A 26,839-nucleotide genomic window follows, 5' to 3' on the forward strand; every position below is an offset into this window, starting at 1 on the left:
GTAAATTATTCTGTACACCTACATAACGTACGTAAACCTGGGTTTGGTCACTCGCAAATTCAAGTATAAAGACCATGGTTGGTAGATATTCTTCAATATTTGTTTAGAGTAAATCACTAAAGTAAAAAGATTTGGCCAACGGAGGAGCTTCAAGTTGGTGGAAAACACGTCCTCCAAGAAATATTGAACTGCAGAGGTCTTAAAAGAAAATGGTAGCTCAACGCCTTATTACTAAATAAATATTGTATATCAAATATTCTTATTATTTCGTCCCTCTCTGTATCATTGTTATCAACAGACTATTTTAGTAACATATTAAAACAAAAGTAAAACTTTGCATGACAACTCTTGATCTCTCTTACAGAGCAGTACTGATGTGCAAAACATGTAATTTTAACAAAATTACGCTGTTAAGATATTTCCGACGGTTCACGGACTTTTATCGAAAAGAACGACGTTAAAAAATATTTTATCCAACAAACCGAAAACTTTTTTCGGCCATATTCTAATGGAGGTCAAGGATATTCCGTAGAATTTCCTCGCAAATTGCCGAGCAGAAAACGTCATTATCATCTCTCCCTTTTCACATATGGTACAGTCGAAATGGACACTGTGTACCCGCCAATTCCCCGGGGATATGATAAAATGTCCCCGAAAAAAAGGTGCTAATAGGTCCCCGACGCGACGCCAGCACCGTAATGGCCGATAATGTAGCGGATTAAGATTAGAAAGGCGCACATTTTTATTGGGCGATATAGTTTATCTCGTGCCGGAAGATGGCGCTATTTGGGGCTGAGGGGTCCCGAGAGGACCCGCGCGAATATGTCGCGCCAAACCCTAAAACCACCCCCCTCTTCCCTCACAAAGATTACGGACGGTTTTTGCCATATTTCGTCCCTTTCTATCGAATATTCCTGATAAAGGGATTATTTGACATCATACGAGATATATTGGGTCGAATATCAGATCGAATATTCATAGAAAATATCGTGCTAGGTATTAAGCCTTGAGCTATTTTACATTTTACTGAATTAATTAACATGTTTTCAGTATATATATGTATATATATATATATATATACATACATATATATATATATATATATATATATATATATATATATAACCGTTGTTTCAATGATAAACATGTGACAATTTTGATATTAATGACAAAAAGAATGACTCGAAGAATCAAATACGTTAAAATATAATGAATTTCGAACCGAAAAAAGAATGAAAACCCACTTCCAAATCTCAAAGAACTTTCAGACAACTTAGTCGTTCATGAATCAGCTGTTTTTAATAATTTATATGTGAAATGAAAAGAGGAGAAAATCATCACAGGAATTAACCACAACTTCGCAGTTTTACTACTTATCAGGCAAATTAAGACAAGTTTTCTACATATTTTTTTTCTGTATGTAAAGTTTAATCGTATAACATCCCCCATCTAAAGAAAAGACAACAGGGAGCATTGTCCTTGTCCCGTCTGGCCAGCTTGTAGTTCTAATAAAATTATATTTGAGTATCACCTATACTTTCGCCCGCCAATTTGCTTTTGAAGATCATCGAAATTGCTCTGTTTCTACCCAAATTTCCATGGTGTCCACCTATGAAATAGTTTTCCACGTTTTGGTGACTTCGGAGTCCAATAATTTACGGCTAAAAAACTTAAACTACTACATTCGAGTTTTGGTGGCCGTTCACCCTGAACTGTAAGGTGCTGGCGAAATTCTAGTAGATTATGTTAATTCACAGCAACTTCAGTCCGTCTTTGGTGGCCTTACACCTTAAACTGCGTTGTATGTGCCAGAAATCCACAAACTATGGTTATTTCTCAAAGCTTGAAAGTTTCTTAGTTGGAATAGTTTATCGCTAGGGGTCCTTGAACACCGTCAATCAGCTTTTTGTGACCTTTCATCTTCAGCCGATTAATTTAATTTAACTACACCAAGAAATGCTTCGGTGCAATTACCAATTCAACGTAAACCTGACTCCTCTCCTTCATAATTAGTTTAATTCCAGTTAATTCAATGAATTCAAAATCGAAATACTAGCGACTGCGCCTTTTATAATATGTGAAAGGGGTTAGAGAACAAAAACTTCTAATTTTCTTGATGATGACCACTCAAATCACACTGCAGTCCATAACCAGTACAATACTAGTCGTATAATATAACAAAGAAACACCGATAACTTAATTTTTTCGCATTCAAAAGGAATGTATTGTAAATAATTGTAACAAAATGTATTAATGAAAGAGCTTTCCATCATGTTAGAATACTTACTCTCATATTTCTGATATCATGTCGACACTGTATCTATAAAACTTCTTCTTCCGCACTTCTGCAGTATTTTGAAACCATGATCAGGTCAATTTTACTGCATCAGTCTCAATAAGTGGTAATCAGAAGGTATACTCTGGAAATATGTCTAGAAAATACGGTAGGTGCAGCAGAATTACTTAGTTGCTATTTATATAGGTTTTTTTGCAAAAATACATCTGAAGTAATATTTTCAAGACTTTATCGCCATGAATATCCGCTTCTGTAGCAATATGGGTGGTTCTTCTAAACTAACTCACGACTCTTTACATTTGGGATTGTCTACACTTTATATATAGAAAATAATAGGTGGAAAACTTTTCTTTATTTAATATTTTCCTTATGCTTTCCTTTTTCCTTATAAGCAGAAAAATGCCAATGTGGTGGCATGTAGTAGTTATTTTCTCTCCTTTTGGATTTCACACATAAACTATTAAAACCAATAGATTCATCAACTACTAAGTTGTCTGAAAGTGCTTTGAGATTTTGAACTGGGTTTTCATTCTTTTTAGGTTTGCAATTCTTTATTTTTTAACGTATTTGATTCTTCAGATCATTCTTTAACATTAACATCAAAATTGCCACTTTTAAATCATCGAAACCACATTTTCGGTTAGAATATAACGAGGCGTTATCATCAACAGTTTCTAAAAATGTTTGGTGGTCTGCAGCAGCAGGCTTCTCCAAATCTAAAGAAATGAATGTCTATTATTTAATTTAAGACGTTCGATGATTAACATCCTTTAGCAAAATGGAAAACTATTCTTTTTATAAAGAGATATTAAAATCATCAAATTTAACAACTAGGTTAGGTTATTCAACAGTTGTTTCCATTGATACTTCGCATGTTCACTAATAGATAGTGCTCATCAGAATATTTTAAAATACCTAATAGAAGGAAATTACAGGAATGATTAGACTAAACCCTTTCCTTGCCACACATACACACTCTCTCCTCTGACGCTCTCGGCGCCACTCACTTAAGCCCTCCACTGGGCGATGGAGCATAGCTCGGGTCATCAATTATCTGCCGTTTCTAAAACTCAAAACGTGTTTTCACTGGAACATTTTTCATTTTCATTAGAGGAACGAGCACGGGTAAGTACTAAGAAAATTAATTATGCTACAGGAAAATAAACAGGGAAAAAACAAAGAAGCGAATTACGGAGACTAGTCGGCGTGTTTACGTTATTTTTTCAACATCGGGCAATTTTTTATTTGCAACGATCAATCTTAATCAAAGTATCGGATTAAAGGTGTTCCTTTATTTTATTGGAATCACCTGGATTGCATATTACAAAAATAACAGAATTAAGTGTTCGATCAGGTTTAACACGCATATTAAAACTCTTCTTTAAATAAAACAACAAAACAAATGTAAACAATATATCGAATTCCATCACCATAGAGTAACAGACAGAAAATTCAATATTGGACTCTGAAGAAAAGTTTTGCTTTGCCCAACATCCAGATGGGGTTATATCGGCCATTCAAGTAATTTGATTGACGAATCAAAATTTTCATAATAGGCAGCTGTAAGAGAAACATTTTGCTGTTAACACACCCTCACATTTAGTAGACCTATAAAATTTTACTTTTTTTGTTAACATCTTTACTAGATACGCTTAGTATAATCTTAATTATTAATTTATTCCTACATTTCATTTGTACTTGGATTAATTCAAATGCAAGACGAGTGCGAGAAAATACATCAATATATATTCCTCAATTATAAAATTATAATAACTTAATCTATAGTTTAGACTAAAGGTATACACGTTATATAAGTTCGTATGGTTTCGTTTGCTTCAATCTTGTGACATCCTGCACGTTGCACAGCAGTTACATTACTTCCATGTTAGTATGATTTAGTAAAGTTCTCTCGTATTTCAAGGCAAAATCGTGGATAACTTCGCAAATCCATTTGATTTCCAGGTCATCGTGCAGTTCTTCGTTGATTCGTTGATTACGTAGCGATAGGCATTGATAATCAATCAAAGAATCTTGTTTTGACAGCGCTAGATGACTAGTTGATTAGAATTTTTAGTGCAACCCCATATTCGCACCAGGGTTTGTATAAGTCCAAATTGGCTTTATGATTGTCTTATGAATCAAACTTTTTGAGTTTAAATTAAGTTGAGAGTATCTTCTGAGTAACCAGTATAGTTGTTTTATTTTGGTTCTAATGTGTTTTGCTTTTTGTCTAAAAAATTTAAATAAAAAACAATTTAATTTTTCAAATAAATTGATGAAATAAAATTCAATAAATGAAATATATAATCTGTTAAAATTAAATAAATAAATATTATATATATATATATATATATATATATATATATATATATATATAGTAGACATTACAATTCTAAATATGGTGCTTTCCTTCAAAGTTTTTATCAGATAAAATCATAAAGGTGACAGTATCATCGACTAAGTATAAGAAATGTAGCAATAATAACATAATAAAAATAACAATCCAATATCTGGTGTTTTACTGCAAAATTGTTATCAGACATAAATCATAAAACTGGTCGTATGATCCACCCAAGCTGCTAACATGGATAAATTTATGAATGCTGTAAGAGATATTATAACAATAATAATAAATTAAGAATAACTAACTGACTATATTAGGGCTAGAAGGAACTTTTATGTTTGTCAAATTTGTCAGCACTCAATAGTCCGTTATGTTTCATCTTGGTTTTTTCTAGACTGCGTACACAACAGCCTATTATGTAATATATCATTTAGGATAACCAGTTGTGATTTTTGCAGAACTTTCTATATAGAAGCTTTTTTCACTCAATTTTTTAACGATTCATTCATGTAAAGCAAAAATATCGAGCTTTTTGCGATCCAGTCTTATATAAAGGGTTCAAAACTGTTTTATGGTTAATGTTGAATTCCATAGCAATATTACGAAATGAAGTATGTCAATTAGGTGGATATTTACAGAAGTTCCATCGATTTTTTCAACTGGTCCCGGCAGTACAGACCCAGATTCATCTCCAATATCGAAGTTTTTTCAAAACAAAAACGAAGTCATCATCATAAACACACACTTTATATCTAAAATGCTTTACAGACTATTACCTTTCAAACGCACTGTAGGATTGTTTCATTAAATACGCGATAAATAACTTTAAACCATATATTAGAAAACAAAACATTTTCATATAAAACCTCATAATCCAACAGCCTCATATAAAATATCTGATTCTGAACAAATAGAAATAAATGAAATTCAAAATGAATTACTAATTTGCATAAATAGACATATTCGTTGATAGCGTTTTCGCTGTAAGGTTTCACAAAACATCGCACCTGTGAAACACTTGTTTTTTTTTGTTATTTTAGTAACAAATTTTTGTAATTTGCAGAAACTGTCACTGTCAGTATTGTTTTCGAAATCATTTCAAAGCTTCAATAGAATGTTTGATAAAGCACCTGTCTGTTAAACAGGAAATTGTTAGTTCGAATCCAGGTCTTGACATTGTTTTTTTAATTTTTTATAGCCTGCTAGTGTATAATATAAATAGATATGTAATTTTTTTAATTTTATAGCAAAAGTGGTAATAATACAATGGTAGAGGCGATAAAACCGTCCTCCGGCTAAACCTCAATTCCAGCTAGGGCCTGGTTGTAATTTATAATTGTTCATAAAGGAAAAGATGTCTTCAGGGATGATATCTAACTTGTCAATTTATATTCTTAATGCCGAAAACCGTGGTTCGAAGCCCAGATTGAACAATAGTTTCAGTCGAGACTAAAATATGTTTAAAAGTTGTTAATACAAACAGTAAATCTAATAAACTACTATAATGTTAAATTGATTCTAACACCTATTCCAACCAAATCATGATTTAAACTTGTTTTTTAGAGATAGAGAACTGTTCATTCCGTTTTGCAAAATAACTATAAAAGCGCCAAATTATTGTTTAAGATAGAGTAACCTAACTCTTTGTCTCTTGTCTTTTTGTATCCCACTTTAACTTTAATATTGGAGTTAACGAAGTATCAACCAAACTATTTACCAAATTCAAATTCGCAACAACCGAATTCCTTTTACATTTTTTTTTATTAAAAAAACAATAAACTTTTAATGTCATTATACGAAATGTATATTTCTGATTGGATTTCAAATTAAAAGTTTAAGATGAAATTATTATTATGTTTTTTGTTATAGACTATTTCATAACATATCATGACCTCGTTAAACTTGCCACAAAGTAATCGATTAACTAAACATCTATATAAACATCTACAACGAGAATATTCAAAGAATGTAATTTATAACATCTACCAAAAATATTATTACACTTATTAATTAATTATTGTTTAAAAATAAATGTTCACAAAAATGAACTAGTTGTTTACTAATCTGTAGGATTACAGTAATCTAAAACTATTAGTATAAATCATTGACGGTAAATCCAACAAAAAATATAAAGTTTCCCGGGATTTCTGTGAAATCTATTAGACATTAAAAGACTTGCACGAGAGTTGAAAAGATTCCTTTTGAATGAAAATAGAGTATTGTTGTAGAGAATACCATTATTCGATTAATGGGAACATAAAGAATGAAAATTAGAAAAAGTAATATTGTTAGCATTTAAAATAATGACAACTATATTAGATCATGAAAATATTAGATAGCTCTAGGATTATTTAAATAAAATCCTAACTATAAAGTCTTTAAAAACAATTATAAAAAACATTATATTAGGCCGGCTTGGTGGCGCAGTGGTAAAGGCGACAGGACGGTCCATCTACTGTTGCGATAGTCGCGGGTTCGAATCCTCCTGGAGCATGGTCCTAAATTTATGTTTGTTATTGTTTAACAATTGTGGTTGTCCTTAGGCAATAGTGCATCAATCCGACAAGGAAAATGATCCCTGTCACGGTAGTAACCAGGCTGGTTAAGACCGGATGTCTTCTAGGATGATTTCTGAGTTCGTTACTCGCCAGTCGGTAGGCTCAATGCCGAGGACCGTAGTTCGGAGCCAACGTTATACTGTAGATGCCGTCCAGATAAACCCCTAGTTGGTAAAAGGAGACTTTAAAATATATAAAAAGAACATTTTATTAGTAATTTCTTATTTACATTCTCCTCATAAAAATACACCTCAATAAACATGAACTAACATTACAGTTATTCGTACAAAAACAAAGAATTGTCCAATAAATATATTTACATTATGTTTTATTAATGGAGCTGTTACACACAAAAACCTTATTCTCATGAGTCTGAGTCTGAGTCATGAGTCTTCTACAGAAGTATTTGCATATATGCTTTCAAGGACAACTGTAACTGTACCTATTGAGATACATATGAATATTTCCTTGCAGCCACAAATTTTAGGAAAGCTTGCACGTGTGTTTTGTAGCAACTACAGCGGCAGCTACTGCGGTTATTAAGAAACACGGTTGTTGAGAAGATGGTGACGCGGTAAACTATGGATAGAAGATGCATGATAGGGATAAAATAGCAACAGAAACTGCAGCGGTCAAAAAGGATATTTCTCAGTCGCTTCAGGGGTCGCTTGTACAAACAAATAAACAAAAATATGGATAATAACAACTTCATTATCATCCACATCCCACAATATATTAACAAATATTTGTGAAAATGCTAACAGATAAGATTTGATGAGATATTTATATTATCTTCAAATATATAGTGAATAAAGAACAAAAAACAAATATATATATATATATATATATATATATATATACCTTACAGCTTTAGCTACGATACTTTTGCATGAACTACACTTAACTACATCAAAGAATGCTTCGAATAACTGTAGAACAATTGCCGGTGCGGTTAGTTGGATTAATTCAAAAGAAAACTACCTTATGATCTGCCCGGAATCGTACCGACTACATCGGTTAAGAAAATATTTTTAACAAAAAAATTGAACCGACAAAAAATAAGGAACTCACTAAAAATTAAAAAATAATGAAACTTAGATTTTTAACACGCAGTTCCTTATTTATTTTTTGAAGTGAATTCAATTTTTTTTTTGCAAAGTTTGTACGTCCCTTTTACTCCATCCCTTCCCTCCACCCAATGGGACCACATCTGAAGTGCACTATTTCCAATAAAAAAAGAATTTTGAAAATACATACATACATTAAAAAATATATCCAGCCGAACATAGAACCTCCTCCTTTTTTGAAATCGATTAATAACATGAGAACGGTTTTTAATCGCAGGAAAAGCATCAATTTATTTTGGAAACTGTTTAATCAGAAAAAAGAAGAAGCTACTTGATGAATGGCAATACAGACACTGAGGGCCTTTATTTATTACAGAACAGATATAAAAACTCCTCTTCTAAGCGTTTATTTTTAGACATCCCACTCTTTACATCATTCCTAACACACGGCTCCTCATATCGCAGTACAGTCCGTTACCAGAATAGTACTAGTCGCACGATATAACATATATATGAAGTATATACGAAACAGTGATATTAAAATTTATTGATTTTGTTAATTGAATTTGTTAACTGACGTTAATGACATTTTTCGTTGCAAATTAATTTACGCGAAAAGATAATAATAACGGACTAAAACACAATTATATAAAACAACTATTGTTTAAAGTTAGTTGATAAATATGAATGGCTCCCTATTTTGTTTAATTATTATTCACGGTGGAAATATATTTAATTAAAACAAAATGCTAAATATGTCAATTCCGGTACCGTATCAGATAGAGTTTCAAAATAAACAAGTATTTATATTAAATTACCGAGAGAGCTACGCAGTTATGCAGACAATTAAAATATTTTTAACGGAATCGCGAGCTATTACCATCGCACAACGAATGATGATGCCGTTTCGGTAATCCAGCACGACAATTGGTTTATTTCGCTTCGGAATCGGCAATTTTCATAACGCCCATTCTTATCTGATGTTCGTCCATAGAAAGTTAATTAAACGCTTCGTTCGAATACGGGCGAAAAACTGTCGAAATTGCTGGACTTTTAATACTATATGGGATTACAATTAAACCTGGAAAATGAAAAACAAATAATGGTTTGGGAAAGATTTTTTTTTTATAATTTTAAATGAGAATTTATCGATACTAGTGACAGGATCAAAATTTATTAACTTAATCATGTTTCCCACATAACCGGTGATGAATAAAACAGAATAATTTAAAAATCATGTTATGCTACTAATACTTGTTTTGATAATATTTACAACATAAGAGCAATGAAATATAAAAAAATTGAACCGACTTGAACTCACTAAAATGTAAAAAAATCAAACTTAGATATTTAACGCAAAATATACGTTTTAAAATAAAATATATAAATAATAATCCTTGTAATAACTAAATAAAACTAAACAAAAACTTTATTTAACCTATCCACTACACGTACTTTATGTTCTACTATATACACACAATTTAGCTTAATACCTAACTAAACCTATTCATCTATGTACAATATTATTTTAACTACTACCCACTGATCACTTTGATGTCGGTACGAACAATAAATTAGATTTATTTTGTTCGTAATTTTGTGTAAAATTTGTAAGGAACAAATTCATATTATTATTCTTGTATTGTTTGGACTGGCCACCGACTTTTAACTGATGAGTTTGTAGTAGTTAAATTAATATTTCAAATAGACAAATAGGTTCAAGTAGGTATTAAGCTAAATCGTGTGTATATATTAAAATATAAAATACATATACTATATAGGTTAAATACGGTTTTTTTAATTTATATTTAGTTATTACAACGACTATTATATGCACAATTCATTTTAAAACGTTTTTTTGTGTTAAAAATCTAGTTTGATTATTTTTAACTTTTAGTGAGTACCTTATTTATTTTTTGAAGCCGGTTCATTTTTTTAATATTTTATTTTTCACTTTTTAGTGTCATATATATTTACTCAATAAATTACGCCATTATTTTACTAAGTATTACAATGGGTGGGCCAAGTAAAGATGCAGCCCGTATGAGGAAAAATAAGAATAAAGAAACAGTGATTGAAAATAAGGAACGGCTCAGGCCCCGTGGTTCGCTACCTAGCCTAGAAGATTTGACAAATGTTCTAACCAAACTAGAACAACAACAAAAAGTCGTTTCCTCAAAAGAACTCGCTGGACCTCCACGTCTGGGCTGAACGCTCTATCCGCTACCCCATAGAAGCAGATGCCTGCAATATTTTTACGGCTTCCCATATAATATTATCAGTATATAAAAAGCAAAATGAATGGCTTTTTTACTAAACGACCTTGGTAAGCAAAGCCTTACAAAAAAAACAAATCAACTTTATAGATAAATCCTCTATGAAATATCGATGTCTCCAAATCGAGAAAACCAAAATAAAAACTTTTTTCTCCCTCATGAATCCAGGATCATAGTTAATTAACCACTTGGATCCGTTAATTTGGGAACGAGCAACACGTCACTGCGGGCCATTTTTTCCAAAAAATAAATTAGACCCATGACCCGAATAGCCGCCATAACGACCTGTCGCTTAAACTCGATGACATTCATGTTTTGCGAGAGCCGAAAAAAATCCCTCTCCATCGTTCAGCATACGCCCTAATAATTCTCATCGTCTGAACTAATTTTATTGGGCGTTGGGTTTTATTAGACATTGTAATCTGTTTATCTTATAAGGGATTTTTCTGGGTTTCCATTATAAAATAACTCTTGCATTTTTCGTATGTATATTAGCTCTGTGGTAGAAATTCGAACGCAATGTATAATAATCATGTTTTTCTCATAATAAAGTAAAAGGACTAATTAAAAAATAATATGTTACTAAAACTTCTTTTCACACTATTTTGTATATCAAAACATATTTAATACTAGTTCTTCTTGACACAGATCGCATCGATCCTGACAATCGTTTTCTATTCAACATCAAAACCATGGAATATTGTAGGCTTGTTTTTTCTTCCACATTCTCTTCATCTTCTCCTTTCCGCTGATAAATTAAGAATGAAGTGGCAACTCGCAAGCTGCCGGAAACTGTAATATTTCGAATATTTCGTAGATGATGATTGAAATATTTCGCTGCTATCTTTTTTACTGATAGGTCTTATTTTTTACGCGGTACTAAAAAACAAGTCATTGGCCGTTTTTATTTTTAAACGTTCTCGTTATATCACCGAACATATATTGTGGTATATATGTAAAGCTAATGACATATCCTAGTGACTTAAAATAATAAGCATCAGATGAGAAACGATTTCATCAAGTACAACAAAATTTTTCACTGAATTTACACTTTTCTGTGAAATATTAACGTAGTAATAAATATTACAGCTAATGTCAATATGGCATGTTACTTGTATCTCTAAAATAAGACATAAAAAATTTCGAATATAGATAATTATCATCGCCTATTTTCGAGTCCAAAACATTTTAATTTTTAGTTAGTGGTTAGAATACAACTTCAGGCTACGTCACGCTATAGCAATGAAAGAACTTAACCACCTCAATTCCTCAAAGTGGAAATATCTGGAGAGATATAAATAAAATTATCATCCAAATGGGCAAAAAGATCCGCTAGTCCTCAGTTTTCATATTTCTTCAAGGTACAACAGACCGCATTGGAAGGATATTGAAGTAACACTTGTAGGTTATACCTCACATTTTACAGTCAACAACAGTTGGAATATATTCAGAACAGGGACACGTCATCTAAAATATCTCCAGAAACACTACATCGAATAAGTTAGGTGCTTCCTTACTACAGCGATCCGAACAGGCACGTCAAACAAGCAACGGTAGAAGACTGTTTTCGGAAAGAGTTGGAAAACGAAAAGAACGCGAGAGCCGACGATCCGAAATATCTAAATGTACGGAGCCCGTTTTCATAAGAAAATCCGGCGAAAAATAATTATAAGACAGCACTTGGACGGCAACTCAATTTCACGCCACATTTCGAATGCATCCTCCAGACTTTTTAATTTCGTTTAATGAGATTCCGCTGAACATTATCCCTATAGAAGCTCTTCAAGGTAAACGTCGAAATTTCCCAGTTCAAATAAGGTTGAAATTGACAAAACACAGCAGCAGCCCGAAGCTATTACGTCTAAAATTAACGTAAAATGTACAGAAATTGATTTTGGTTATCTATTGGAGTTGGTATTTTACTATATATATAAATACAATTAGAAAATGATAATAATTTAATCAATGGAAAAACAGTTTTCTAATATTATAATGTTTTTGATTTTTCCTAAAAATATATAATTTCTACTAGAAATGCAGCTTTCCAAAAAAAAAGCTTCTTTCTGTTTCTACGATTCTAATTCGCTATGTGGCTTGGTTGGCGCAGTGGTCAAGGCAACAGGACGGTCCTCCTATGCTTGTAGCGGGTTCGAATTCTGCTTGATCTAAATAAATTTATGTATAAAACAAATCAGAGCAAGAGACATATATATAAAACACACGATAATATATATACATAAAAAGTGTGTTAAGAAACAAGCATTAACAAATATAAAATTTGGATGGGTACCAGATGGACAGAAGGTATATATAGTAAAAATGTCATATTTCAACGAATGCCTTTTTCACAATTGATTATTATTATTACTTAGATAAACTTTGGACACTCTGATATTGAGAATGAAGATTCATCACTCGAACAATTTCATCAAGCCTAGGTACAATGCAATATAACTTAAACTTGCTTAATAATATACATAATTTATAATGATATGATTTACCTATTATCACAAACAGCAATGACAACCAAAAGTAATGTTTGCGTATAATAATATCATAGTCATTAAAAACACTAAAAAATTAAATGATAATATAAAAACCAATTATAATTAATATGGTATTTTGTAATGTATCCCTTTTAAAACTTCAAATATTATAATTATTTTATTTAATTTAATAATAGTAATTAACAGTATCAAGTGTTCTCTAACAAACATATTTGATATACGTAAAAACTGCATATTGTTAATATTATAATGATACAAATTAATTAGATTTAATGAGATGATATTTATGTAATTTATAGGAACAACGCTGTTTTGTTTATTTTTTCTCTAGCAAAAAAACATTAGCAAATAATATACATCGTATAATATATATATGATGTGTAGCTAATTTTAAATATTTCACATTAACACGTTTAATATATATATATATTAAATTAAAGTTGAATTATTTGGCGTGGAAAGAATATAATTTTGATTTATTGTAATTTGTGAATATATGACTAATTTATGATATACCGCATGAGATACGGTTGCAGGTTCGTTAATGTTATCGTGTTATGTAGTTTTACTTTTATTTTTATGTAAAATTGTTGATATTTAATTAGCATATTATTCTTTGGTTTGAAAGTATGAAGAATTACAAAATAAAACAAAACACTATCTGCGTGATATTCGTTATTGATATATTTCAACGATAAATGCTTAGGGACAACAAAGAGTAACTTCGATTGACGACTTGACAAAAAGAACGTCCTGGTCAATAAAAATCAGGGATCAAGAAGATAATGAATTAATCATACAAATTATCAAACAGATGAACTGCGTTGGCAAATCGTAAAGTAATTTAGCTTCATGCTAGCAACACTCACCCACATGAAAGACAAAATCAACAATTCTTATCATACTTTAAATAAAGTAACTTATACTTCATGGAAATGGCACTTAAATAGCTCAAACTTACATTAAACATTAACCTGATTTATCTGAAAAGGCTAAGGACAATATGTTCATTGATATATTTTTATTGATAATTGTATAGCCTGAAAGATTTATGTACATATTGAGATGTGTAATTGTTCAGAATACAAATGAGAATTAAGTTAGAATTTATGAAAAGAAAACTAATACTGTTTTGCAGATATGGCAATACATTAGGGAGAAAACAGTGATTAAATTTAATTTTATGAAGGAAAATATACACCGGTAGTAACAGATTAAATCTTCAGGTTATTCCACTACATACTACAAAAAACTATTACAAAATTAATATATACAATAGATGTGTTATGATATTAAAATAAATTATATATTTTGTATTGTTATTTTTGTTTCATTATTTTATTTACATTGGTATTTTATCAAAATAAGCAGACCCTCAAATTTGATGCGACAGTATTGCGAAGTTGTGACTCTATATTTGTATGAAGTATAAATCGTGGTAAACTAAAAAAAATAAACTGTAATTCCGAACGTAGCTATACATACAACATGGGGCAAAAGCTACCATTTTGATTGCCTATAATTTTGCTCAAAGAAAAGATACGTACGTTTTGTTTTCATTAAAAGTTTATTTGGTCCTTACATTTATTTTCGTTATGATTGAAACAGTATATCGGCTAAATGGTGACCGCGATTCGCTATGCAACTTTCTGCACTTTTTAAGGCATTTTTCATGACATCCTGCACCATCTGAGGCTGAATTTCTGAATTTTGAATGCTGAATCCTTTGGGGCTTATTCACACAAACTTTTCGTTTTAAAAAAGCTCAAAAAAAAATCCCCTGCGATTAAATCCGGAGATCTGGCTGGCCATGCTAAATCGCCACTTCGAGAAATTAGTCTTCGTGGAAAAACCTCATTCAATAATTGAATTGTTGGACGAGCTGTGTATTCTGTAGCCCCATCTTGCCGAAACTACATGTCCTCTAGTTCTTACTCTTCAATTTCAGGCTGAAGAAAATTTCGAATCATGTCTTGGTACTGTTGAACCAACTCGTTGATCAGGATCACTCGATAGCAATTTTTGGACTAACTGAATTTTGTACAGGAACATTTTCAAATGTGTAACTGGGAACCACGTCTCCGAACTGACGTTATTTCCGCTGAGTGACAACAATGGAACGATTGTTTTCAATAAATATTATCATTATTTCTGCTCGTTCTTGTGACGTATCCATAATAAAATTTGGATGTCTACACAACACAATGGTTAAAGCGAAACTGAACTAAACGTCACATACATAAGCAAGTAGCGGCACTTTGCACCATCTGTTATATAACAATCAACAAAAATGTCGATGCCTTGTTACAGTTAAACTATTGATGATTTTGCATGGGAAAAAATTGTGGGTTTTACCAGTTTCCTTGAAGTTATTCCCAGCCAGCAAAATCCCAGCCGTCCAGCCGTTTTTCAGTCTTAACGAACAACAATATTGTTTATATATATATATATATATATATATATATATATATATATATATATATATATATATATATATATGACAATCGACCAAGAGTTCCTTTAGGTCTAAATATTAGAAACAATTGAACGGTTAAAATATTTTAGGCTCATAAATTCGAACGGTAATTCTAAAAATCCCTATTAATTAATTTATAATACCAACATAATTAACGAATCAATGAATACACTTAAAGCGAGCGAACGTAAAAGTCCCTCCGTTAAAAATGAATGCGAGCCTTAACGTTCAAATTCTACGTTAAATAGAATTTGATTGGGAATCAATTTATAATTAGTTTTCCGTGCTCGCCGTCCCAATTCCAATTCCATCCGCGCTTCCTCTTCACACATCCCACTAAATCGTGTTTTTCATGTTTCAGGAAAAGGCGACTTCAAACCATCGGAAATAGACGGGTAAGTGCCGCACGCACCCACGATCACAACTTCCGCGAAATGTCAATAAAATGGCAAAAGGCGAAAAATCAAACGACCGCCACAATGAACCGCGGAATATTGCTACGGGGATAGGCTGAAAAGTAATTCACAGGTTCTTGTGGGATGCATACAAGGACAGACAGGAAATCGGACATCAGAAAAACTTTTTTGAATAAATGCCTACATTTGACGAATAGAATATTGTTAACAATCAAAACCCAGCTTAATGATGCCGTAGCTTACCAAGTTGCAGTTTTAAGCTGGTTTAAAACACCGTAATCTTAAGTGGATTAGAGAAAAACCTTGGTTAAGAAAAATGGTTCTGGACTCAATGGACAAATGCTGGGACCTGCGCTTGCCGTCTATTATTTATTTATTGCAAACCCACAGTGCTTTCAACAGCATTCAATCGCATCAAATATCGAGAAAAGAATCGTACTTTTACATAAATTGTTAAAGATTTTCCTAAGCAGCGTAACGAACTTAATATTTAATATTGAAACACATTGAGTAATTAAGCGAAAATGCAGATATTAGACCACAACTAGCCCAAAAGACACCAAGAAGATTGCTTCCAGAGCGGTTTTTCCTTCCTTAATACTTTAAATATTTATATGATACATTCATCGCAGATTTATTTGAAGACTCAAAGAATATGAGATTCACAATACTCCGTTTTCGCCTCCCATATTAGTTTTATCTGTCTTGTCGTGCCCTATATGCTGTAAGTTCACTACCAAATGAGTTTCCATAGAAAGGAGACTATATAGTCTTCCACTGATTATATATTGAGATATTTTCTTATTTCTTTACTTTTCATCCTATCCATCTGTGTTGAACTCCTAACTCTTCTAAGCTATTTCATTTTTTCTGCTTGTATATTACTTGAATCTCTCTGACAATAACCACATCTCGTAACCGAATTAGTTAGTTAATTTTATTAATGAATTATTCATTACACTTTTACTTTCAATTTCTATACACAGAGTTTGTATGCAAGTTTCAAAAAATTTTCATTAGAGCTAAAAATATGTTACTGAGTGTTTAATAAAAATATAAAATAATAGGCAACCCATGAAAGGCTTCTAAATAATCTTTCTAGATTCTCTAGATGAGCATTCTTCATCAATTTTAATCATCTGTATCCATTGACTTATTCATTCTTTGAAGTTTTTCTCTGGTTATTTTTATTTTATCTGTTTCATTTCTCCTCTATATTATATTGTTTCTGTTCTTTTTCCTTGCGATTTATTGGACTTTTATTGGTTTTAGTATACTGTACAACTGTTTCTTGGTATTTTGCTCTTACATTATTAGTTTTTTTTTGCTTTTTGGATCATTTTTTGCTTTTTTTTCTAATTTTATGTTTACTTGTTTCATTTTTGGATCATCAATTTGGATATTTATTAGTTCAGACTCTCACATTATGATGAATTTCCTTTTGATCTCTTAGTCCTACTTGGGGTTTTCAACTTCATGCTGATTTCATTAAGGTAAATGGTATTTTTCATGTTTCCTAAATTATTCTTGCAGTTTTATTACTTCATTACACCTCTTTGTTCTACAATAACCCACAATGTTTATGCTTTTGCTCTGTCAAATGCCTTTTCCAAATAATTTATTACTAGTTATATCTGGATTTTTTAAACTTTTTTCACCAAATGTATGGTAAATACAGGCACAGTTAGATAGATTTAATCTTGGTTTAAGGAGCATCAGAAAACAAGGAGCAAGGTATCAGGTATCAAACATCTTCTATAGCCAACTCAATCACCAGACTTCAAAATAATTGAACCGTAATGGGGAGTTTGAGAATAGAAAGTCAGGTGTAAATTTCCATCTACATTATTGAAGCATTTGACGACTATTTTCGTATAAGAATGGTAAAAAATTCTGTTAGAAACTATTCGGACACTCTGCGTTCATCTATTCACTCATCTATTCCGCAAAGAACTACAGCTGTTTTTAGAACTAATCAGTATTTAATGGTCATTATTCAATTCGACATATGACAGTATATAGAGATTGGCCTTTTTTGTGTCTGAAACATTTATTTTAAGCTATTATTGGTCTCTGATATTATTTTATTATATATATATATATATATATATATATATATATATATATATATATATATATATATATATATAACAATTGTTTCAGCACCTGAAAATATTATATCAGTTTGTATATATTTGACAACAAATAACATAGAGGGGTAATTTTAGTGTTTGGTCCAACAAACATGTACACATATTATAATATATCAATATTTGATTTTCGAAGCAAACACTTTTTTGTTACTTTTTTATATCGGTCGGAAACGACGCTATCGTCCTGCTGTAAATTTGAAACGGACTTATCAGGAAAGTATCCTGCTTCATGTCGCCGACGATAACTGTTCGTTTTTTTTTTCAGTTTTATCGATCATTTCGGTTTTAAATTTTAATATAAACGAATTTTCCTTCGTTAAATAAATATCTGCCTTATCTGGAACCGATGCTCGTTGGTATCGCGAATAATTCGGCACGGTATCTCTGCAACTGGCATATTAATATTTGTACATGTAGTGATTTCAGATATTATGGTATATAATCGCTCCCTGCAAGTTTTAAAATATTAATATTAAAGCTAAATATATGTTATTATTTCTGAAATGACAAATTTTAATCATATAGAAAGATGAATCACAAGTACCCACGAAGAGCTTTTAAATGACTTTTCTAGATCGTTTTAAGCTGATTAGTTCACACCGGCTCTCACCTTTCGTCTTTATATTTTTCCTTTTTCTATAATTTTTTTATTAATCTTTCTTTTTGCGTTTTTGTTCATCATTGATCTGGATCACTTAACTTATTAATTCCTCCTGTATGTTATATTGTTTCTGCGTAAAGGGAGGGAACTTTACGCCTTCCGAAAAGTTAAAAGATGTTTATTTTGTTGCCATTAATTATCTGTCGATAAATAGTTGCTGTTGAATTGATCTGTTTTCCAATAGTCCCTCAGTATCGCTTTGTATCACCATTCAAGAAGTTGCCTTTTCTTTCCGTAAAATAGAATAGTTCCCTTCCATTTTTTTTAACTTATATACATCATTATTATTATCATTGTCATCAGTATTTCCTACATTAAAGTTAAATTAGGCTACTTAAGCTAAGGTTAAAATTCAATACTTATACACTACACAAATCCATGGGATTTGATTTTCTGAAATCTTCTCATTTTCTGAATGTTGTAGCTATATTGCTTCTACGTTGCTGTGATTTAGTAACCTTATCTCATGTTTTAAGGCGAAATCTTGCATAACTTCGTAAGCCCACTAGATTTCATGGTCATCGTATAGATCTTCGTTGGTTACATAGCAATAAGCACTACTAATTAATCTAACAACTTTATTTTGAAATTGTAGTATTTCTAGTTAGTTTGATGGTTTAGTGCAATACGATTTTTTAACCCCATAAATCTAAATAGGTTTTGACTGATAAACCAATATCTTTGTTTTAGATTGATTTTGATATGATTTTAGGTCCAATTGAGAGTATCTTCCTACTAACCAGTATATATATTTGATTCTGAGAGTGATCTGTGTCTAACGTGTTGTATTTTAACGTAATTGTATGCACATATTCGTAAAAAGGGCACAACTGACACAGAAAAGAAAAATTTTTGTCCTAAGATAACCAACCTGGTCAATTTTTTTCAACAACTGGTCAACATTTGGACTAAGGACCTCAAAAAATTATTTGACTAGAGACAATTTTTATTAATATTAATTTACAATTAATTTATTACTACTTTTCCTATGTACTTGGATTAATTAACAAGCAAGACGAGTGCGAGAAAATACATCAGTATGTATTCCTCAAATATAAAATTATAATTATTTACTAATTATTAACTTATAGCTATAGTTTACACTAATAGTACACACTAAATGTTCACACAAGTTCGCATGGTTTTGTTCGTTTCAATCTCCTGACATCCCGCGCGCTGTCCAGCAGTTGTATTGCTTCCACGTTACTATGATTTAGTAATTTTCTTTCGTGTTTCAAGGCGAAATCCTGCACAACTTCGCAAATCCGTTAGATTTCCAGATCATCGTGCAGTTCTTCATTGGTTACAGAGCGATAGTCATTAGAAATCAATCGAAGAACCTTGTTTTGACAGCGCTGTATGACTAACTGATTTGAATTTTTAGTGCAACCCCATATTTGCACCCCATAGGTCCAAATTGGCTTTATAATTGTATTATAGATCAACCTCTTTGATTTTAGATCAAGTTGAGGGTACCTTCCGACTAACCAGTATAGTTGTTTTATTTTGGTTCTAATGTGTTTTGCTTTTTGTCTAACGTGATGCTTCCAATCTAATCTACCGTCAAGATCGATTCCAAGGTATTTTGCTGATTCTGCTTGAGGAATCGGGCATCCATTGAGTGATATAATTAAGTTTTTATTATTTCGCATTTTTATTAAATAAAGAAATTACTTTACAATAGTTTAGGAAACATATTTCCATATAATTAAAAAATTAGAGGATTTTTGGTATTCGTGTGTCGAAGTCAAAGGAAGTTATACTAAGAACCGTCAATTTTCTAAATGTAAATGCGTTTTATTAATTGACGAACATATTCAAGAACCTGCTAGATAAACAATGCAGCATATCTAAGTTTTCCTAGTCTCGAAAACGTCAAACGCTACGTCAGTAGCGCTTTATTAACGAGCGCGTTCCCTTTGACATCTCACCGAATTATTGATAAGCACCAATCGAAACAATTTCCATGAGACGACGAGGCGGAAGGAAACGGACGAAACGAGGGAAAAAAACATACGAGAAAACGCCTTCGGCTCCCAACTTAAAAGTGCATTTAGGACGCAGATGGCGCTGTTTTACATTTAGAAGGTAATTGGAGAGGCGACCGGACTGATTGAGATTCAGGACTGAGACTCGCAAATGGATCTGGAGAAGCGAAAAGGGGGGAGGAAGGCGAAGGTGTTTTTTTTTGCGAACGGCATGTTTTTTTTTGCGTTGAAGTGGCTCGTTAGAAAAAGCACTCGTCCCGGCAGCCTGGACGCTAATGTCAAAGTATGAGTTACAAATTAGTTTATTTCGAGAGACCCGTGTTTTGGTGAAGAGTCTAAATTCAAGCGAGTTGTCGTGGACAAGATAGCTAGGGACATCAATTGAATCTATTTTTATTATTTCGTAATTGCTTGTTATTTCGAAGAAATATTTGCTTGACACACTATTTTAATTATCAAGTTCAAAATAAAATGTAATAAGGTATAGTCACCGAACATCGCCTATTTTTGTAAAAAAATACAGGTAAAATAATAAAGCTTCAAATATTACGTACATTACTCATTTATTCTTAAAAATAATCAATAGCTTGTTAACCCTGTTACAAATTCTGTAAAGATAGTTTTAACAAGGTAAAAATTCTAAAAATATGTTTCCTAATTCACCCAATTCCATCCCAGAGACGGTATTGAGATCACAATAATCAGTACGTGAACTTAAATTGTCTTCATAACTAGATGACTCGGTAAACTTCCTATCTCCTACATCTATCTTGCAAAATTTTTCCGACAATAATTATAGCCACCAGGTATTTTGTCATGTCTGATGATGATATTGTGACTGTCAGTTGGTATCCAATCTAATGACTGAAATTAGTCAAATCGATCCAGCAGTTCTTGAGTTTTAGAGAACAGCAATCCATTTTTATATACATAAAATTATTAAAAATTAGTACTTGATAATTTAGTCAGCCTAGATCTAGAAGTTGTACAAATAAATTTAGGTCCTGGGGGTCTTTCTTCATCCATTGGCATTTAATGCGTCTTATCATTTTTTCTTCGTTTTTTTGTCTTCGAAAAAGCTCTTAAGGCATACTGGGCATTTAGTGTCATCATTTTGTCTCTTATTTGTTAACAGAGACCAAAAATAGATTTTGTGAATTTTTTTGGATATATCTTCGACCGATAATTTCTTTTTTATGCGATGAAGTCGTAATTATCATGATTTTGTCCCGTCTATATGAAGTTGAGGGTGGTTTAATGATTGGGATAAGCTACACATCTGCTGGTACTATATTAGTGGGGATGAAGAATTTTATAATCGCTGTAATGGAATAGATATAATTGGGTTTGCGGTGTCTGTGAAGTTCGAAGGTGATGAGACATCATTTACCAAAGATAATGCACGGGCACTTGGCACGGGTTAAATAAGAAAGATGTAGTGGGTCAGTAAAGATGTTTTTATTAAGTTCAAATATTTCCCTTTTCCGACATCCATTTACTGCTGTATTAACTTGCATGAGCTTTTCCAAATCTTTCTAAAACTTGGTATTGGGTAATAACTTGCCCTGGATGATTTGTCAACCAATTCGCAATGTCTTAGATTAGTATGTTTTTAAAGGAAACAGTTTTTTTGTATTAATTGCCTATTATATTGAATGTGCTTAGTACAATCTTAATTTACAAATTAATTTAATATCATCAGTATGTATTTCCCAAATTAGAATAAAATTAAACTACTTAAGCTAAAGTTAAAAATAACACTTTACAAGTTTGGTTTGGTTCTGATTTCCTCCATGTAGTCTATTAGATTTATTGCTTTCACGTAGCTGTGATTTAGCAACCTTATTTCATGTTTTATGGCGAAATCTTGGATCACTTCGTGTTTCCATTTGATTTCGAGGTAATCGTCCATCCCATCGACTATACAACCCCATATTTGCTCCTCGTAGATCCAAATTGGCTTTATGATTGACTGATAAACCAATCTCTTTGATTCTAGCTAAAGTTGAGAGTATCTTCCGACTAACCAGTACAGTTGCTTGACTTTGAGTCTAATCTGTACTCCTTTTTGTCTAACATGATGTTTCCTATTTAACCTACCCATCATATGTCGAGATATTTGCTTGAGGAATCGGGCATCCGTCAAGTGATATAATTAATTTTATATCATTTCACAGTAACGCAAAATTAACATGGGCAGATTTAGAGCTATTGAGCGGTATTTTTGTTGTGTTGCTGTCTAATTGTAGAGAAAATCATTGGGCTTAAAAAAGTTTAGCATCGAGGGAGCTTAAAGTTGGTGAAAAGAATATTCTCAATGCCAACAAAGATGTAAAGTAGCTAAATGTTTTAACATCCTCTGGGATGGGAAATATGACTGAAGTTTCACACCGTAATAAGCATGGTGGAGGAAGAAACTCTTGCGGAAGGAATTTACGAATATCTCCCCTTATATTACCACAACATTCCTTATCAGTACATTTTTCAATTTGTAAAAATAATACAAGAATACCATTGTTGATCATATACTTTTGCTACATTTGTTATTTCTCCAGCATCTTGATTCCTTGCCTATAATAATTGAACTGTAAATTCCCAATAAAAGTGTACCTGTCTAAGTAGTTCTAAATCAAAATTCGACGGTGTGATAACAGGTCAATTAAAAGGTCCCCGACCTGACACTTAGATGGCGCTAGTGAAATTAAATCCATATGTTTTTTAGCTAGCCCTAACCCTCAAAAGATGTGTGTATAAATCTGACAGCTGTCGGATCATTAGTTTGTGAATTATAGCATTTTGAGTGAAGCAACTTTTGTTATTGTGAAAAAAAAATTGATAAAAAGGTATTTCGCGTGTTGATAAAATATTGCTCTTTGAAGCGAAAAAATACAGTTGAAGCAAAAACTTGGCTTGATGCCGAGTTTCTGGACACTGCCCCAGGAAAATGAACCATCAAGGATTGGTATGTTAAGTTTAGACATGGTGAAATGAGCACTGAAGACAGTGAACGAAGTGGACGCCTTCCGTGAGAAGTTACTGTTACCGACGAAAACATTTAAAAAATCCACAAAATGATTTTGAATGACCGTAAATTCAAATTGAATTTACGGTCAGACACTCTAAAGATATCAACTGAACGTATACATCATATCACTCACATATATTTGGATATGAGAAAGCTTTGTGCAAAGTGGGTGCCGCGCGAGTTCATTTTGACCAAAAACAACGACGAGTTGATGATTTGGAGCAGTGTTTGAAGATGATCAGGCGTAATAATCCCGAATCTCTGCGTCGATATGTGATAATGGATCAAACATGGCTCCATCATTTCACTCCGAAGTCCAATCGACAGTCGTCCGAGTGGACTACACTGTAGGTGTAAAGCATGGGAAAACGCAACTGTCAGCTGGCAAGGTTAAGGCGTCTGTATTTTGGGAAGTGCATGGAATAATTTTCTTGAATAACTGCCTTGAAAAAGAAAGGACCATTAACAGCGACTATTACATAGCAGTATTGGACCGTTTGAAGGACGAAATCGCCGAAAAACGGCCGCATTTTAATAAAAAGAAAGTGTTCTTCACCAAGACAATGCATCGTGTCACAAATCTCTGAAAAGGATGGCAAAAATCCATTACTTGGGCTTCGAATTGCTTCCTCGTCAACCGTGTTCTCCAGATCTGGACCCCAGCGACTATTTCCTGTTCTCAGATCTTAAAAGAATGCTCGCTGGGAAGAATTTTTTGTCGAATGAAGAGGTGATCGCTGAAACTGACCCCTATTTTGAAGCAAAGGACAAATCGTACTACAAAAATGGTATCGAAAAGTTGGAGGGTCGCTATAATCAATGTATGGCCCTTGAAAAGAATTATGTTGAATAAAAAAAACAAATTTTGCCAAAAAAATATGTTTTACTATGGTAGGCCGGGGACTTTTCCACTGATCTGTTACGTCGTTCACTTCTATTGGATGCACTTCCAGGTACACTTTTTGCTACAAAAACGGAATCTAAATAGGGTTTCTAACTTCGAATTTTTTCTATAAAAACTATAAAACTTCTCTATTGAACTATAAAAGCTTCCTCCCAATCCACTTTGTTAGAAAATAAGACACGGTCTATCCACCACCCCTCAAATCATCTTACGTAATAAATGAATGGTCCCTTAGCAGTAACCCTATTGTGGTTATTATTATAATTAGAATTTTCTATTCATATTTCTATGACGGTTTCGTCGCATTTCCATGTCTAATAATATTAGAGGCGCGACTTTCACGTGAAATAATTTTAAACTGCCATAACACGGCGTCATCGTCTCTATCTTTCGAAAACTTGCAGACGCTTGCATCAGATGGGGAATCTAAATTGCCGAGCGTGAAGGGCGCACGGTCGCGCGATGACAGGGGGGAAGGGTGGGTTTGATGCAGGCGAACCGAGGTTGCTCCAGACTGCCTGACATATGACGTATTTGCGTGGATTTTGCTGAAGTGAGTTTTCGAAACTATTAACTCGACGAGATGGGAATGGAAATTGTTGGAGGTTGTTGCGGCCGCGGAGGTTGCACGGAAGCAAATGCCAAACTAATGTTATGCGGCGTTTTTGTTTCGCTGTCAAGGCTAATTATTAATTTACCAAGTTCGCGAATAGTATTTTAATTAAAGCGTCTTGTGAAGTTCTTTTAAGTTCCGAGTAAATTGTATGGACTGTGAATTAGCCAGAAATGTTCTTCTACATTCAGGTTTATTGTGAAAAAGTTTATTTTAATTATTCCAAATCTATCTAGGCTGAAAATACAACACAACTTTTTGATACAACACTATACAGGGCTCACTTCCATATTTTGCACATCTCTGCAAATTTAACGCCGTGATGACGTCAGTTCACTGTTATTTTAGACGGACTAAAAAATACTATACTGAAGTGCCACAAGTTCAAATCTTACTCCAGTTTTAGATAACCCATTAGAGAGCCTGGCTTAAAGAGAGAGACAAGAATGCTCTAAAAGAGTCTTCATCTTAACCACTCAATACTAAGTAAGCTAAGAACATTTTATGTAACAAAAAAGATGCAATAATTGTAACAATGTAAGGACATATTTTAATTTAAAATTGGTAAAATCTTATTGATACCTAACCTAATTTTAAATAATTTTATTAAATAATTAACAGTAATAATTTTAAAGGGGCATTATTAGTGTTGGGCCTTTAAAATTTACTAATTTGGATCAAGTATTCAAACTTGGATGCATAGGCATTTTTCGATATATATGGGCTTTGCTCATTGTCGTTCTTTTATGATCTGCAAACAATCTTCAGATATGTGAGATTGTGTTTTATATCGAATATGTGGACACACTTCAGTTGTTCATTCAATATCGGTGTAGTTGAACCGTACAAGTTCAAGCAATTTCAATTCATATAATATGAAAATTTAACTGAGATAACGATTGGAACTACAGTAAAGGTAAGAATGTAAAATAGTAATATTAGTATACATTTAATATATACATATCTGATATTGTAGATCCTACAAAAGATAGCTATATAATCTATATAGAAATATATAGATATGATAGCATACTATTTGAAGCTTTGTGAGTCTTTTATTATTTCATTATAATTATTTGGAGCAGATAAACAAGGCACAAATATTAAAATAATATATCGTATAACACATTTAATTGCAATAGTCAGAATAATACAACCAAAAAAATAAGTATTGTTGGATTGGATTAAAAATTAAAATATATTTAAATTATGTAAACTACCTATATATTTAGAACATTTCTGACAAAAACTGGACACATACAAGTTATTTACAGCCACGATTGAGAGCACAGACTTCAGCTATCAGCTTTGCTTTTTGTTGGGTCCATTTTGCATGGACCATTGGTACTTCTTATAGGTGATATAGATGTTACAAACCTCTTACCCTTCTTGATTGCTCTTCAAGTGAGTAATTGGCCTATTTATATATTATTCCTTGGATATAGGTTTATTCAATCTTCCCTTAGTTTTTGGATTTCTCGTCTAAGCTTTTGAGTTTTATTGTTAACTCTAGTGTTATCTGTAGAATCCCTAGTTTGTTGCCACCTTCTTCTGA

At 32.3% G+C, this 26,839-nt stretch overlaps 1 protein-coding gene across 2 annotated transcripts in view; it reads left to right on the forward strand.

Moving 5' to 3' along the window:
* LOC143198586 (kin of IRRE-like protein 1) overlaps window positions 1-26,839 on the forward strand; it is a 684,992-nt gene that overhangs the window by 646,143 nt on the left and 12,010 nt on the right. For both annotated transcript variants that reach the window (XM_076407904.1, XM_076407905.1), the window contains exon 11: window positions 15,886-15,919. In XM_076407904.1, the coding sequence (XP_076264019.1) occupies window positions 15,886-15,919 (34 nt within the window). The remainder of the gene's footprint in view (window positions 1-15,885; window positions 15,920-26,839) is intronic.

Source organism: Rhynchophorus ferrugineus, unplaced genomic scaffold (assembly GCF_030347505.1).
Source record: "Rhynchophorus ferrugineus isolate W39M unplaced genomic scaffold, kcgeb_rfMv2 rfM6, whole genome shotgun sequence".
NCBI classification, from domain to species: domain Eukaryota; kingdom Metazoa; phylum Arthropoda; class Insecta; order Coleoptera; family Curculionidae; genus Rhynchophorus; species Rhynchophorus ferrugineus.